At 45.8% G+C, this 12,609-nt stretch overlaps 1 protein-coding gene across 1 annotated transcript in view; it reads right to left on the reverse strand.

Moving 5' to 3' along the window:
- Positions 1 to 12,609, reverse strand: part of LOC128408769 (uncharacterized) — a 96,215-nt gene that overhangs the window by 44,794 nt on the left and 38,812 nt on the right. The window contains exons 15-18 of the mRNA XM_053378790.1: positions 11,370 to 11,461; positions 7,332 to 7,464; positions 5,045 to 5,094; positions 4,535 to 4,730 (exon numbers count right to left, since the gene is read on the reverse strand). Coding sequence (XP_053234765.1) covers positions 4,535 to 4,730; positions 5,045 to 5,094; positions 7,332 to 7,464; positions 11,370 to 11,461 — 471 coding nt within the window. The remainder of the gene's footprint in view (positions 1 to 4,534; positions 4,731 to 5,044; positions 5,095 to 7,331; positions 7,465 to 11,369; positions 11,462 to 12,609) is intronic.

Genomic DNA, 12,609 nt, shown 5'->3' on the forward strand with positions numbered 1-12,609 from the left:
GAGGAAACCTGAAGGGGGAAGGAGGTGGTGCTGCAGTGGGTGGTGGGTGGTGGTGGGGTGTTTCCCAGCACTGGCAAGATGTTGGGGGTGCTTTACTTCTAAAATGAGAGTTGCCAGGGCTGTAAGTCTGCCATCAAACTATAGCCTCAGGCTTTGAGGGCCTTCACCTCTGATCCCAGCAATGGTTGACATGGCGAATGCTGAGGTGCCCTCACTCTTTTGGTTTCACGTACATTAGAGGTGCACCCAGGCACTGAAAGCAGATTCCAAGGCTGCTTTTACACTACAGTGGTACCTCGAGTTAAGTACTTAATTCGTTCCGGAGGTCCGTTCTTAACCTGAAACTGTTCTTAACCTGAAGCACCACTTTAGCTAATGGGGCCTCCTGCTGCTGCCGCGCCACCGGAGCACGATTTCTGTTCTCATCCTGAAGCAAAGTTCTTAACCTGAAGCACTATTTCTGGGTTAGCAGAGTCTGTAACCTAAAGCGTATGTAACCTGAAGCGTATGTAACCTGAGGTACCATTGTAGTTTGATCTGGAGTTGACACTTAACAAATGGCTCAGTGGTAGACCATCAGCTCTGAATGCAGAATATCCCGATTCAATCCCTGGCATCACTTGGTAGAGTTGGAAAATATTCCCTCACGTGAGTGTTGACAATACTGAGTCGTATAAACCTATGGCCTGACTCTGTATACTCCCTATGCTCCTATGACTGCTTCTGTGTTTTCTGTGATGTCCTCCGGTCTGTTTGTTTTTCTCCCGGATCCGCTTTCTGGTGATATTTTTAAAATGTCAATTGCAACTCCAGCGGTTGTTTGCACAAAGTGGTGAGACGTTGTTTTGTTCAGTGGGTATATCTGAGGCTGATTTCTATATAGCAGAAACTGAGTCTGACAATTCAGTTTTTCACCTTAGTTCATTCTAATGATAATGATGATAGTAATAATATAGTAATAATATAGTAATAATATATATATATAATATATATATATAATACCCTGCCCATCTGGTTGGGTGGCACATATAAAATAATAAAATAAAATCAGGTATCAAATCAGCCGGCTGTTCATCTATGGGCAGCTCTTTCTGTTGTATTTTAATTGTTGATTTAGGAAATTCTGCGACTACTGCCATGTTAAGTGGGGAATTAGTCCCCCTTCATATAAGCACACAGAAAACCTAGTCTTCAGGCACACAGGAAATAAATTTCTTTTATTTGAATTAAGGTTAATAGCATGAAAACCTTATAAAATACTAGCATTACAATTCTAAAATATTGATTATTGATGCAGAGTTGAGAAACCCCAATTAAGTCAGAATTACTTGAATCAGCAAGACTAGAATTGGGAACCAAACAAAAGGCATGAGCCCCTCACCATGAAAGAGCAATTGATTTATGTCCATTCTCCCCCCCCCTTCAAATGAGTGAAATGTTTCTAACGTTTCTCACTTTTTAAAGAAAAACAAGACCGCATTCCACAAAATATCCAACTTCATTAACGGATTTGAGAAATCAAACAACCAAAATACATTGCAACTATTATTTAAACTCAAACCAAAATAATTTTAGCAACATCTGACAGAACTACATCAAAATCAAACGACTGCTATTTTTTTTAAAAGCATGTCTGGGATAGAAGCGACGTCGACATATTATCTAAACCTAAATAATACAGGAAAGTGTTTGGTTCACATTTGGACATACAGTACTGAAAGCAACAGTGTGAAAAACAGCTTTCGCTGTGAACACGACTTGTTTTACTAAGCTATTTTCCCCTCTATAACACACAGATTTTTTCTCCTAAAAAGGAGGGGGAAATGTCTGTGCGTGTTATTGAGCGAATGTGTGGTCCCTGGAGCCGAAAAATCAGGCAAAAATCAAATTGCGCGTCAGGGAGAAGGGAAACCTGAAAAGAGGAAACGGCTGCTTTCCTGCATTCTGCCTCAGGGTCTTACTGCCCACCCTCCTCTGTTTCGTTGCTGTGTTTGCTGAAACGGAACAAAGAGCAGGGAAAGCCCCTCCCCTCCAGGCAAGCAGAGGGGAAAGCAGAGTGTCGTTCCTTCTAATTCCTCTCTGTGCTCCGGTGCTGCTGGGGGAGAGGGAGAGAGAGGGGGGGAGGGGGAGGGAGAGGGGGAGGAGAGAGAGAGAGAGAGAGAGAGAGAGAGAGAGAGAGAGAGAGAGAGATGGCTGGCTGGCTTGGGTGGGGGAAAACTTTTGCCTTTCTTTCCTCCCTCCCGTTAAATCCCTCTCCTGCATTCTTAGCCGGCTGCTTCTCTGCACACCCCTCTCATGTCCCTTCTTTGTTTTTCCTTCGCTCCCCACTTAAAATGTGGTTACAAAGCATAGATCCTCAGGATCTTTGCATTGGGTCACCCCAAATTCACCATCAGATCACATAGCATGTCCATGGCTACAGCCTGCACCAAAAAAATCACGCACCCACTGTTGCCTGGGGCTGCAATGGTGCAAAAATGTGGTTACAAAGCATGGATCTACAGGGATTCTCAGGATCTTTGCATTGGGTCACCCCAAATTCACCATCAGATCACATAGCATGTCCATGGCTACAGCCTGCACCAGAAAAATCACGCACCCACTGTTGCCTGGGGCTGCAATGGTGCAAAAACGTGGTTACAAAGTATGGATCCACAGGAATTCTCAGGATTTTTGCATTGGGTCACCCCAAATTCACCATCAGATCACATGTCTGTGGCCACAGCATGAAGCACAAAAATGATACATCCACTGTTTCATTCAGAATGTTTTTTCCCTTGTTTTCCTCCTCTAAAAACGATGTGCGTGTTATGGTCAGGTGCGTGTTATAGAGCGAAAAATACGGTAAATGTGTTTTTATTAAGACGGGCCACTTCAAGGTTTTCTCTTTATAATAAGAGACATATTATCTCAACATAGGGAATGGGGAGTAGTGATGTACCAGTCTGGTATGCAAGGCTGGCCTGTCTCAAAGGAGGTTACAGAAATAGTAATATGCATCCCCCCCCCCATATTAACCAGTTTAATTGTGTTGCATTGGGGTAAGGAAAATCACCTATAAAGCCTTTTCCAACTGCTCTTGAACAAGCTGAAATGGGTGGAGAAGTGGGAATATTTTCCACAGTGGACTGGCAATGAGAATTTTCAGAGCTACAATTCCCTTTAATTAAAAGCTCTCTCTTTGCAGATTCAGGCCCTTCTATTGCTTCCTGTAAAGGTAAAGGTAAAGGGACCCCTGACCATTAGGTCCAGTCGTGACCAACTGGCGAACCACAGCAGTGCACGGAAACGCCGTTTACCTTCCCGCTGGAGCGGTACCTATTTATCTACTTGCACTTTGACGTGCTTTCGAACTGCTAGGTTGGCAGGAGCAGGGACCGAGCAACCGGAGCTCACCCCGTCGCGGGGATTCGAACCGCCGACCTTCTGATCGGCAAGTCCTAGGCTCTGTGGTTTAACCCACAGCGCCACCCGTGTCCCTGGGATTGCTTCCTGTGGAACATGGCAATGGAATTACAAATAAACCCTTAATTTATCGATTTATGAACTATGATCTCCTCCCATCTCTTTCTTTTTAGTTGTGCTACAGTGAAATAGTTTTATAATATATAGCCAAATTTTTGCTTTATAAGCAATGAAAGGAGGAAAAATGAGAGGAAGTCAGTAACTGAAGTATGCACAGGAATATGTATTGTGAGAGCAAGAACTGATATCAAGGGACAAATAAGAATCGCTATTCAAGGGACAATAAGCAGGCTCTTCATCAGTAATGACGCTGTCCTGTGCAACAGGAAGCAACAAAAGGGGCAGAACCAACAAGCAGGAAGACTTTAATTCACATTGGAAGGGCTCTTTACTGAGTGAGAATACAGTGGTACCTCGGGTTAAGTACTTAATTCGTTCTGGAGGTCCTTTCTTAACTTGAAACTGTTCTTAACCTGAAGCACCACTTTAGCTAATGGGGCCTCCCGCTGCTGCCACACGATTTCTGTTCTCATCCTGAGGTAAAGTTCTTAACCTGAGGTACTATTTCTGTGTTAGCAGAGTCTGTAACCTGAAGCGTATGTAACCTGAAGCGTATGTAACCCGAGGTACCACTGTAGCTTGACTAAACATAAGAGGTGATTTTTACATTGGCAAGGAGCAGGGCTTTTTTTCAGCCAGAACTCAGTTCCAGCACTTCTCTGATGGGCACCATTGCCATTCTAAGAGAACAAGGGAGGTGTTCATGGTGAGTCCCGGCACCTCTTTTTCTAGAAAAATAACACTGGCGAGGAGCATTGCATTAAGTGCTATGAAGAATCACTGGTTTAATCTATTTTTAGAAGAATGTGAAATAGCAGTGCCCATGGAATCCGCAACTCAAGGCTACAAACTGATGAGCCCTGCCACAAATTAAGTTCTGATCCCACAGCCAGGGGCATAAACAACACAAACATACCACACATAATCAAGATAATTTTATAATAAGCGTCCCAGGGACTGACATCTTAGCAAACACTCCTGGGCAACAGTGAGTTTGTCTTGGTGGCTCATTCCTTCGGGATAAACCTCAAGGACTGGCCCAGGTGTTGCCTCAGCCAGTCCTGCACACCAAAGAGACTAATGTAGAAATCTCGTGGTTTATGGTTCGCTGGAGGGGGATCCCGAACTGTTTCCCGTGTCTCCCCATTTTTCTTCTTCCTCTTCTTTTCACAAGGGTTATACGTGCCCCAGCTGATCACGCCCACCTGATCAGGAGAGGCAAGCAAACTGGGTCAAAAGACAGAACAGCATATATGCAATTCACAGTGGCAAAGATACAAAAGCTTATTGCGACCCAAAACGCTACAGCAGCCCCCTATGAAAGGGGCAGGCAGGAAGTAGGCTGGGATCTATTTCTTGGTAGATCTCTGGATCTTGCTTAAATCAATTGGGGCAGGGCGAAGGGAAGAGATGTGAAAAGCTTATGCAATGGATTGTGTGTCAGATTTTTAAAACCACTGCCCCATACTAGATCTCAAGAAAAACAGCAGGGTCAGGATACATTTAGAGGTTCACTTACTTGGAAGAGTCGCTCCCTCCGTTCCATGAATAATGATCCTCCGGATTCACCTGAAAAAAAGGACCAAAGGATTAAAAGCTGACAAAAGTTCCACTATCTCTAGACAGAAGAGAAAGTTCACATTTCTTCAAATATGGATTGCCATATTTCGCAAAGCCAAAGTTGTAAAAGTTTTGTTGAGCTTTCCCCCCTCCCCAGAAATGAAGTTTTTGAGCTATTCTTAAGGAAATTTGCCAAAATCCACACTTCCAACATGGGGTGCCATATGTCCAGATTTTCCCGGACATCAAAGCGATTTCTGCCGAGACACTGTCCCCAACAGCCAAATCCTAGCTATGTCTGGGAAATTTTGGGTGCATAGCAACCCTAAAGGACCCCTGACCATTAGGTCCAGTTGTGACTGACTCTGGGGTTGCGGCGCTCATCTCGCTTTATTGGCCGAGGGAGCTGGCGTACAGCTTCCGGATCATGTGGCTAACCAGAGCAGCGCACGGAAACGCCATTTACCTCCTTGCCGGAGCGGTACCTATTTATCTACTTGCACTTTGATGTGCTTTCGAACTGCTAGGTTGGCAGGAGCAGGGACTGAGCAACGGGAGCTCACCCCGTCACGGGGATTCGAACCACTGACATCGCCTAGGGCTTGCTGATCGAAAGGTCGGCGGTTCGAATCCCCGCGGCGGGGTGCGCTCCCGTTGTTCGGTCCCAGCGCCTGCCAACCTAGCAGTTCGAAAGCACCCGGGTGCAAGTAGATAAATAGGGACCGCTTACTAGCGGGAAGGTAAACGGCGTTTCTGTGTGCGGCTCTGGCTCGCCAGATGCAGCTTCGTCACACTGGCCACGTGACCCGGAAGTGTCTCCGGACAGCGCTGGCCCCCGGCCTCTTAAGTGAGATGGGCGCACAACCCTAGAGTCTGTCAAGACTGGCCCGTACGGGCAGGGGTACCTTTACCTTTACCTAGGCTCTGTGGTTTAACCCACAGCACCACCCGCGTCCCTGGTTGCAACCCTACTCAACCACAAAAACGCCACAGACCACCTGAATGAAGCTTGCAGCTCACTGGCGGTTCGTGGGACACGATTTGGGAATCTCTGCTTTGAATGGACGTTGTCACAATGTCAGCTGCTGGATTCTATATTGGAAAGGGAATCCTGCACTTACAAAGGATGCACATATCCAAGGTTGCCAGCTTCATTAAGATCAGGGGAACCTTTTTTAACCTGAGAGCCACATTCCCTCTTGGGCAACCTTTGGGGGGGGCACACGTCCGTGGTAAACAAGGCCAGAGGGAAAAGAGGGTGGAGCAACAGATGCAAATTTTAACCTTTGTACATTGGGATAGCTTCTACACATTATTGCTCCCTATAGTGCCAACTGCAGGGAGACAAGGTGTCTTGGGCCCCCTTGATATTTGTTTGAAGAGGTCCTGGCCCCCTCAATGTTAAGGGGGTCCAGCGCGTGGACTTGACCTCCTCCAAAGGACATGACATCACAGAAGGCTGCCCTGGCCTGTGCAGTGTGGGAGAAGCTGTGGGGACCAGTGCGGCCTAGCAGAAGGCTAAGCCGGCCTGCGCCCCACGCCTACTCAATATTAGGGGCTACCTGGCTCCTCTGCTCATACACCACACTTTTTCCTCCATCCAGACAAACAAAAGTTCAAGGACACTTTCCAGTCAGACTAAAGCTCTTAAGTAGGGTGCGAAACCGGTGGCCTAGGGGTGCCAGACAGAGAGGCTTGGAGGACCACATTTGGACTGAGGTTTCCAGTCCCCGATTCAGATGAAGGAGCTTATTGAAAACTTCTCTTAAGGGCTCCCCACATTTCTGCTCGTCCCACGTCTTCTGCAGAAAACTTGATGGACATTTGTTACGATTCTGTGGGGTAAACAGGGGGTTATCCCGGGGAAAGCAGTGAGGCAAAAGAGAAACCTCGTACCCGGAAGAAGCAGAAGTGTGGATGAGGCCTTACTCTCTCCCTGCTCTGCTTAACCAGGGATGCTTCACCCTCCCCATGTAGAGAAGAAGAAGAAGAAGAGGAGGAGTTTGGATTTGATATCCCGCTTTATCACTACCCAAAGGAGTCTCAAAACGGCTAACATTCTCCTTTCCCTTCCTCCCCCACAACAAACACTCTGTGAGGTGAGTGGGGCTGAGAGACTTCAGAGAAGTGTGACTGGCCCAAGGTCCCCCAGCAGCTGCATGTGGAGGAGCGGGGAAGCGAACCCGGTTCACCAGATTACGAGACTACCACTCTTAACCACTACACCACACTGTAAGCAAAATGACCTTTGCAAGTGGCAGCCTCGACAGCTCTCCCTCCTCCACTACACAGGAATCTGTCCGTCACCACTTCAGAGGCATCAGTTCCTTCGGAAAACATTTTCTTGTCTTGAAGAGCTGCGGAAATGCACGTTGGGCGCTGTGGGAAGCAATGAATGAATCAATTTAATGGCGGAATTGCTATCCGGGCCATAATAGTTCACTTCCGGTGCTTTGAAAATCTGCATGCAATCTGCAAAGAGATAATGAATTGTCTCATCTTCTTTTGATACAGGTCTTAACTGAAGTACTCTGGATGAATTAATCCAGATTAAATCCGTACACAGACATTATTTAGTTCATAGTAATGTTGTACTTTTTATGATCCTTCATGGATCACTGCCTTGCTGTGGCGAAGGGGCTTGAATAACTTAGAGAAGCTATGAGCTATGCTGTGCAGGGCCACCCAAGATGGACAGGTCATAGTGGAGAGTTTTGACCAAACGTGATCCACCTGGAGTAGGAACCAGCAAGCCACTCCAGTATCCCTGCCAAGAAAACTCCATGGACAAAGACAACAGGCATATAAAAGTTATGACTCAGGTCGGAAGGCGTCCAACATGCTACTGAGGAATAGCGGAGGACAAGTACAAGTACATTCAGAGCTGATGAAGCGGCTGGGCCAAAGCCGAAAGGACGCTCAGTTGCAGATATGCCTGGAAGTGAAAGGAAAGTCCAATGCTGTAAAGAAAAATATTGCATAGGAAGCTGGAATGTAAGAACCATGAACCTTGGTAAGCTGGATGTGGTCAAAAATTAGATGGCAAGAATAAATATTGACATCCTGGGCATCAGTGAACTAAAATGGATGGGAATGGGCAAATTCAGTTCGGATGATCATCATATCTACTACTGTGGGCAAGAATCCTGTAAAAGAAATGGAGTGGCCCTCAGAGTCAACAAAAGAGTGGTGAAAGCTGTACTGGGATGCAATCTCAAAAATGATAGAATGATCTTGATACGAATCCAAGGCAGACCTTTTAACATCACACTCTTTTCCAACAACACAAGAGACGACTCTACACATGGACATCACCAGATGGGCAGCATTGAAATTTATTATATTCTCTGCAGCCAAAGATGGAGAAGCTCAATACAGTCAGCAAAAACAAGACCTGGAGCTGACTGTGGCTCAGACCATCAGCTTCTTCTAGCAAAATTCAAGCTTAAACTGAAGAAAGTAGGAAAAACCACTGGGCCGGTAAGATACAATCTAAATCAAATCCCTTATGAATACACAGTGGAAGTGAGGAAAGGTTTAAGGATTTAGATTTGGTGGACAGAGTGCCTGAAGAACTATGGATGGAGGCTCGCAACATTATACAGGTGGCAGCAACGAAAACCATCCCAATGAAAAGGAAATGCAAGAAAGCAAAGTGGTTGTCCAATGAGGGCTTACAAATAGCGGGGGAGAGAAGGCAAGCAAAATGCAAGGGAGGGAGAAGCAGAAGACATCAAGAAGAGGTGGCAAGAATACACAGAGGAACTATACCAGAAAGAAATGGATGCCTCGTACACCCCAGGTAGTGTGGTTGCTGACCTTGAGCCAGAAATCCTGGAGAGTGAAGTCAAATGGGCCTTAGAAAGAACTGCTAATAACAAGGCCAGTGGAAGTGATGATATTTCAGCTGAACTATTTAAAATTTTAAAAGATGATGCTGTTAAGGTGCCAGCAAGTTTGGAAAACTCAGCAGTGGCCAGAGGACTGGCAAAGATCAGTACCAAAGAATGCTCCAACTACCACACGATTGCGCTCATTTCACACGCTAGCAAGGTTATGCTTAAAATTCTACAAGGCAGGCTTAAGCAGTATGTGGACCGTGAACTCCCAGAAGTGCAAGCTGGATTTAGAAGAGGCAGAGGAACCAGAGACCAAATTGCAAACATGCGCTGGATTATGGAGAAAGCTAGAGAGTTCCAGAAAGACATCTACTTTTGCTTCATTGACTATGCAAAAGCCTTTGACTGTGTCGACCACAGCAAACTATGGCAAGTTCTTAAAGAAATGGGAGTGCCTGATCACCTCATCTGTCTCCTGAGAAATCTCTATGTGGGACAAGAAGCTACAGTTAGAACTGGATATGGAACAACTGATTGGTTCAAAATTGGGAAAGGCGTACGACAAGGCTGTATTTTATCTCCCTGCTTATTTAATTTATATGCAGAATTCATCATGCGAAAGGCTGGGCTGGATGAATCCCAAACCGGAATTAAGATTGCTGGAAGCAATATCAACAACCTCAGATATGCAGATGACACAACTTTGATGGCATAAAGTGAGGAGGAATTAAATAACCTTTTAATGAGGGTGAAAGAGGAGAGAGCAAAATATGGTCTGAAGCTCAACATCAAAAAAACGAAGATCATGGCCACTGGTCCCATCACCTCCTGGCAAATAGAAGGGGAAGAAATGGAGGCAGTGAGAGATTTTACTTTCTTGGGCTCCATGATCATTACAGATGGTGACAGCAGTCACGAAATTAAAAGATGCCTGCTACTTGGGAGAAAAGCAATGACAAACCTAGACAGCATCTTAAAAAGCAGAGACATCACCTTGCTGACAAAGGTCCGTATAGTTAAAGCTATGGTTTTCCCAGTTGTGATGTATGGAAGTGAGAGCTGGACCATAAAGAAGGCTGATCGCCAAAGAATTGATGCCTTTGAATTATGGTGCTGGAGGAGACTCTTGAGAGTCCCATGGACTGCAAGAAGATCAAACCTATCCATTCTGAAGGAAATCAGTCCTGAGTGCTCACTGGAAGGACAGATCGTGAAGCTGAGGCTCCAGTACTTTGGCCACCTCATGAGAAGAGAAGACTCCCTGGAAAAGACCCTGATGTTGGGAAAGATGGAGGGCACAAGGAGAAGGGGACGACAGAGGACAAGATGGTTGGACAGTGTTCTTGAAGCTACTAACATGAGTTTGACCAAACTGTGGGAGGCAGTGGAAGACAGGAGTGCCTGGCATGCTCTGGTCCATGGGGTCATGAACAGTTGGACACGACTAAACGACTAAACAAATGCTGCACTTTCTAGGGCTGATCTTAAAGCATTCTTGCTAGGGATTTCCCTCCAGTTGAAAGCTGAGATTTTCCATTGGTTTTCTCATAATTAAGACTGAAGAATTTCATGCTCTACGGCACAGTGTGTTCACTTTCTATTCCCATATGCTTACCCAATTTTACTCTTCCCAAAAGAGGTTCTGATTCAGAATTTCTTTCTGCCCCCATTTCATAATTCAACTTCTTTGTATAAACCACACCTGATCTGAATTCAGCCTCCCGGCAACATCTGCTTTGGACAGAAAGAAAAACCCCCTCTCACTACTTCCCTGCCAGCAATGATTGCATAAGCCTCACTTGCTGCAGTATCACGCAGAGAGGCTGCGCAGCAGGAAGCAAATACTTCTATGCTTCTTTCTTTATTTCTTTGCCATGGAAAGTCAAACTTGAAACGGTCCCAGATAACAGCCTCCCATATTTGTAGTTTTTGACATTCTAATCATCATCTTTGGTGCCTAGGCTGAAATAATAAAAATCTACCTAGGATACAATCCATAAAACCTATGGAGAAATGTAGAATTTCCAAAAACATGAATATGGTGTGTATTCAGTTTTAGGAGAAAATATGCTCTTGGCAGACGGATTGCACTGCTGGACCTAATGCCTGAAGAAGTCCGGTATGATGCAATGTTTGAAAGTTTTATTTGAGAAACATCAAGTTCTAAGAGTATTGCAATACTGCCATCACTAGCAGCTGTGAAACTTGGCTCTCGACGGAGTCGAAGCAGCGTGAACTGCCTGTGACCATATCAATCTTGAAATATTGCTTTTTAAAGTATACTTCAAGAGTGTTTTTGTTTTTTGTTTCAGGCTTTAAAAAAACACACCCAGACCCTCAGAAATAATGTGCGCAAGCCCCCCAGCTCAGACTTCCCATCTTCAATTGGCTTTCATATCTCCATTTTTTACCCAGAATTCCATGGGCAGGAAATGCCATGCTTACACTTCTCCTTGTCTTGATCTGAACTCCCATCCTCTTGTTGTCCAAGGATATGAACTGGGCATCCACTTCCTCCAAACTCAGCAACTGCAGCTCTGCAAGGTATGAAGGTTTGTGTGACTGTGTGCTTGAAAACATCTGAGTTTTCTGCCTGGGGAGCGAGGCCCAGCCACCTACTTGCTTACAGGAGGGAAAGGTGACCTAGAATAAAATTACCGTATTTTTCGCTCTATAGGGCGCACACGACCATAGGACGCACCTAGTTTTAGAAGGGGAGAACAAGAAAAAAAATTCTCTCCCTCTCTGCGCAGCACCCCTTCAGCGAAGCGGCAGGAAAAACGGAGCTCCTTCCATTTCTCCTCCCGCTTCGCTGAAGGGGCGCTGCGCAGAGATGGAAAGCTGCGCAGCGCCTCTCCAGTGAAGCGAAGCCAGGAGAGCAAGAGGGATCGGTGCACACCGACCCCTCTCGCTCTCCAGGCTCCAGCGAAAGCAACGGGAAGCCTCCGGAGCGCGGCGGGAGCGCTCCCACTGTGCTTTGGAGGCTTCGCGTTGCTATCGCTGAAGCCATGGAGCCTGCATTCGCTCCATAAGACGCGCGCACACATTTCCCCTTAATTTTTGGAGGGGAAAAAGTGCGTCTTATAGAGCAAAAAATACGGTATATGGCAGAGATCAAGTGGGTTATGCGTATTGTTAGGCAAGAGAGCAACTCCTGGGATCCTAGGACAGGCAATGGGACATAACACCAGCGTTATCAAAGGCCACGTCTGAACCATAGATGTAAAGCTGTATTATACCAACTTAAAACACTCGTGGCTTTCCTCAAAGAATCCTGGGAAATGTAGTTATGCTGAAAGTAGTTAGGGGACCCCTATCACACCCCCCACACATTCCTAGATTGGTTTAGCAATCAGTCCTTTTTCCCAGGGAACTCTGGGAATTTTCAATGCATTCCCCTCCCTGCACTTTCCAAACTGCAAAACCTCCCAATTCTTTTTACGAAGAGGATTGCTTGCAACAGATCCTTTTAAGTGACTTTCAGTGTAATTGCAGAAACCTTAACTTCCCTAGTATGTGCAAGAATCTTTCCTGTGCAATACTGATGCTTTTGAGCCACTCTGAAAAGGAAGGGGCTCAGTGGAAGAGAATGTGCTTTGAGTGCAAAAGATCACAGGTTCAATTCCCGGTGACTCCAGCTAGAGCTGGGGAAGACATTGAAACCCTAAAGAGACACTGCCAGTCA

Source organism: Podarcis raffonei, chromosome 2, assembly GCF_027172205.1.
Source record: "Podarcis raffonei isolate rPodRaf1 chromosome 2, rPodRaf1.pri, whole genome shotgun sequence".
Lineage (NCBI taxonomy): Eukaryota > Metazoa > Chordata > Lepidosauria > Squamata > Lacertidae > Podarcis > Podarcis raffonei.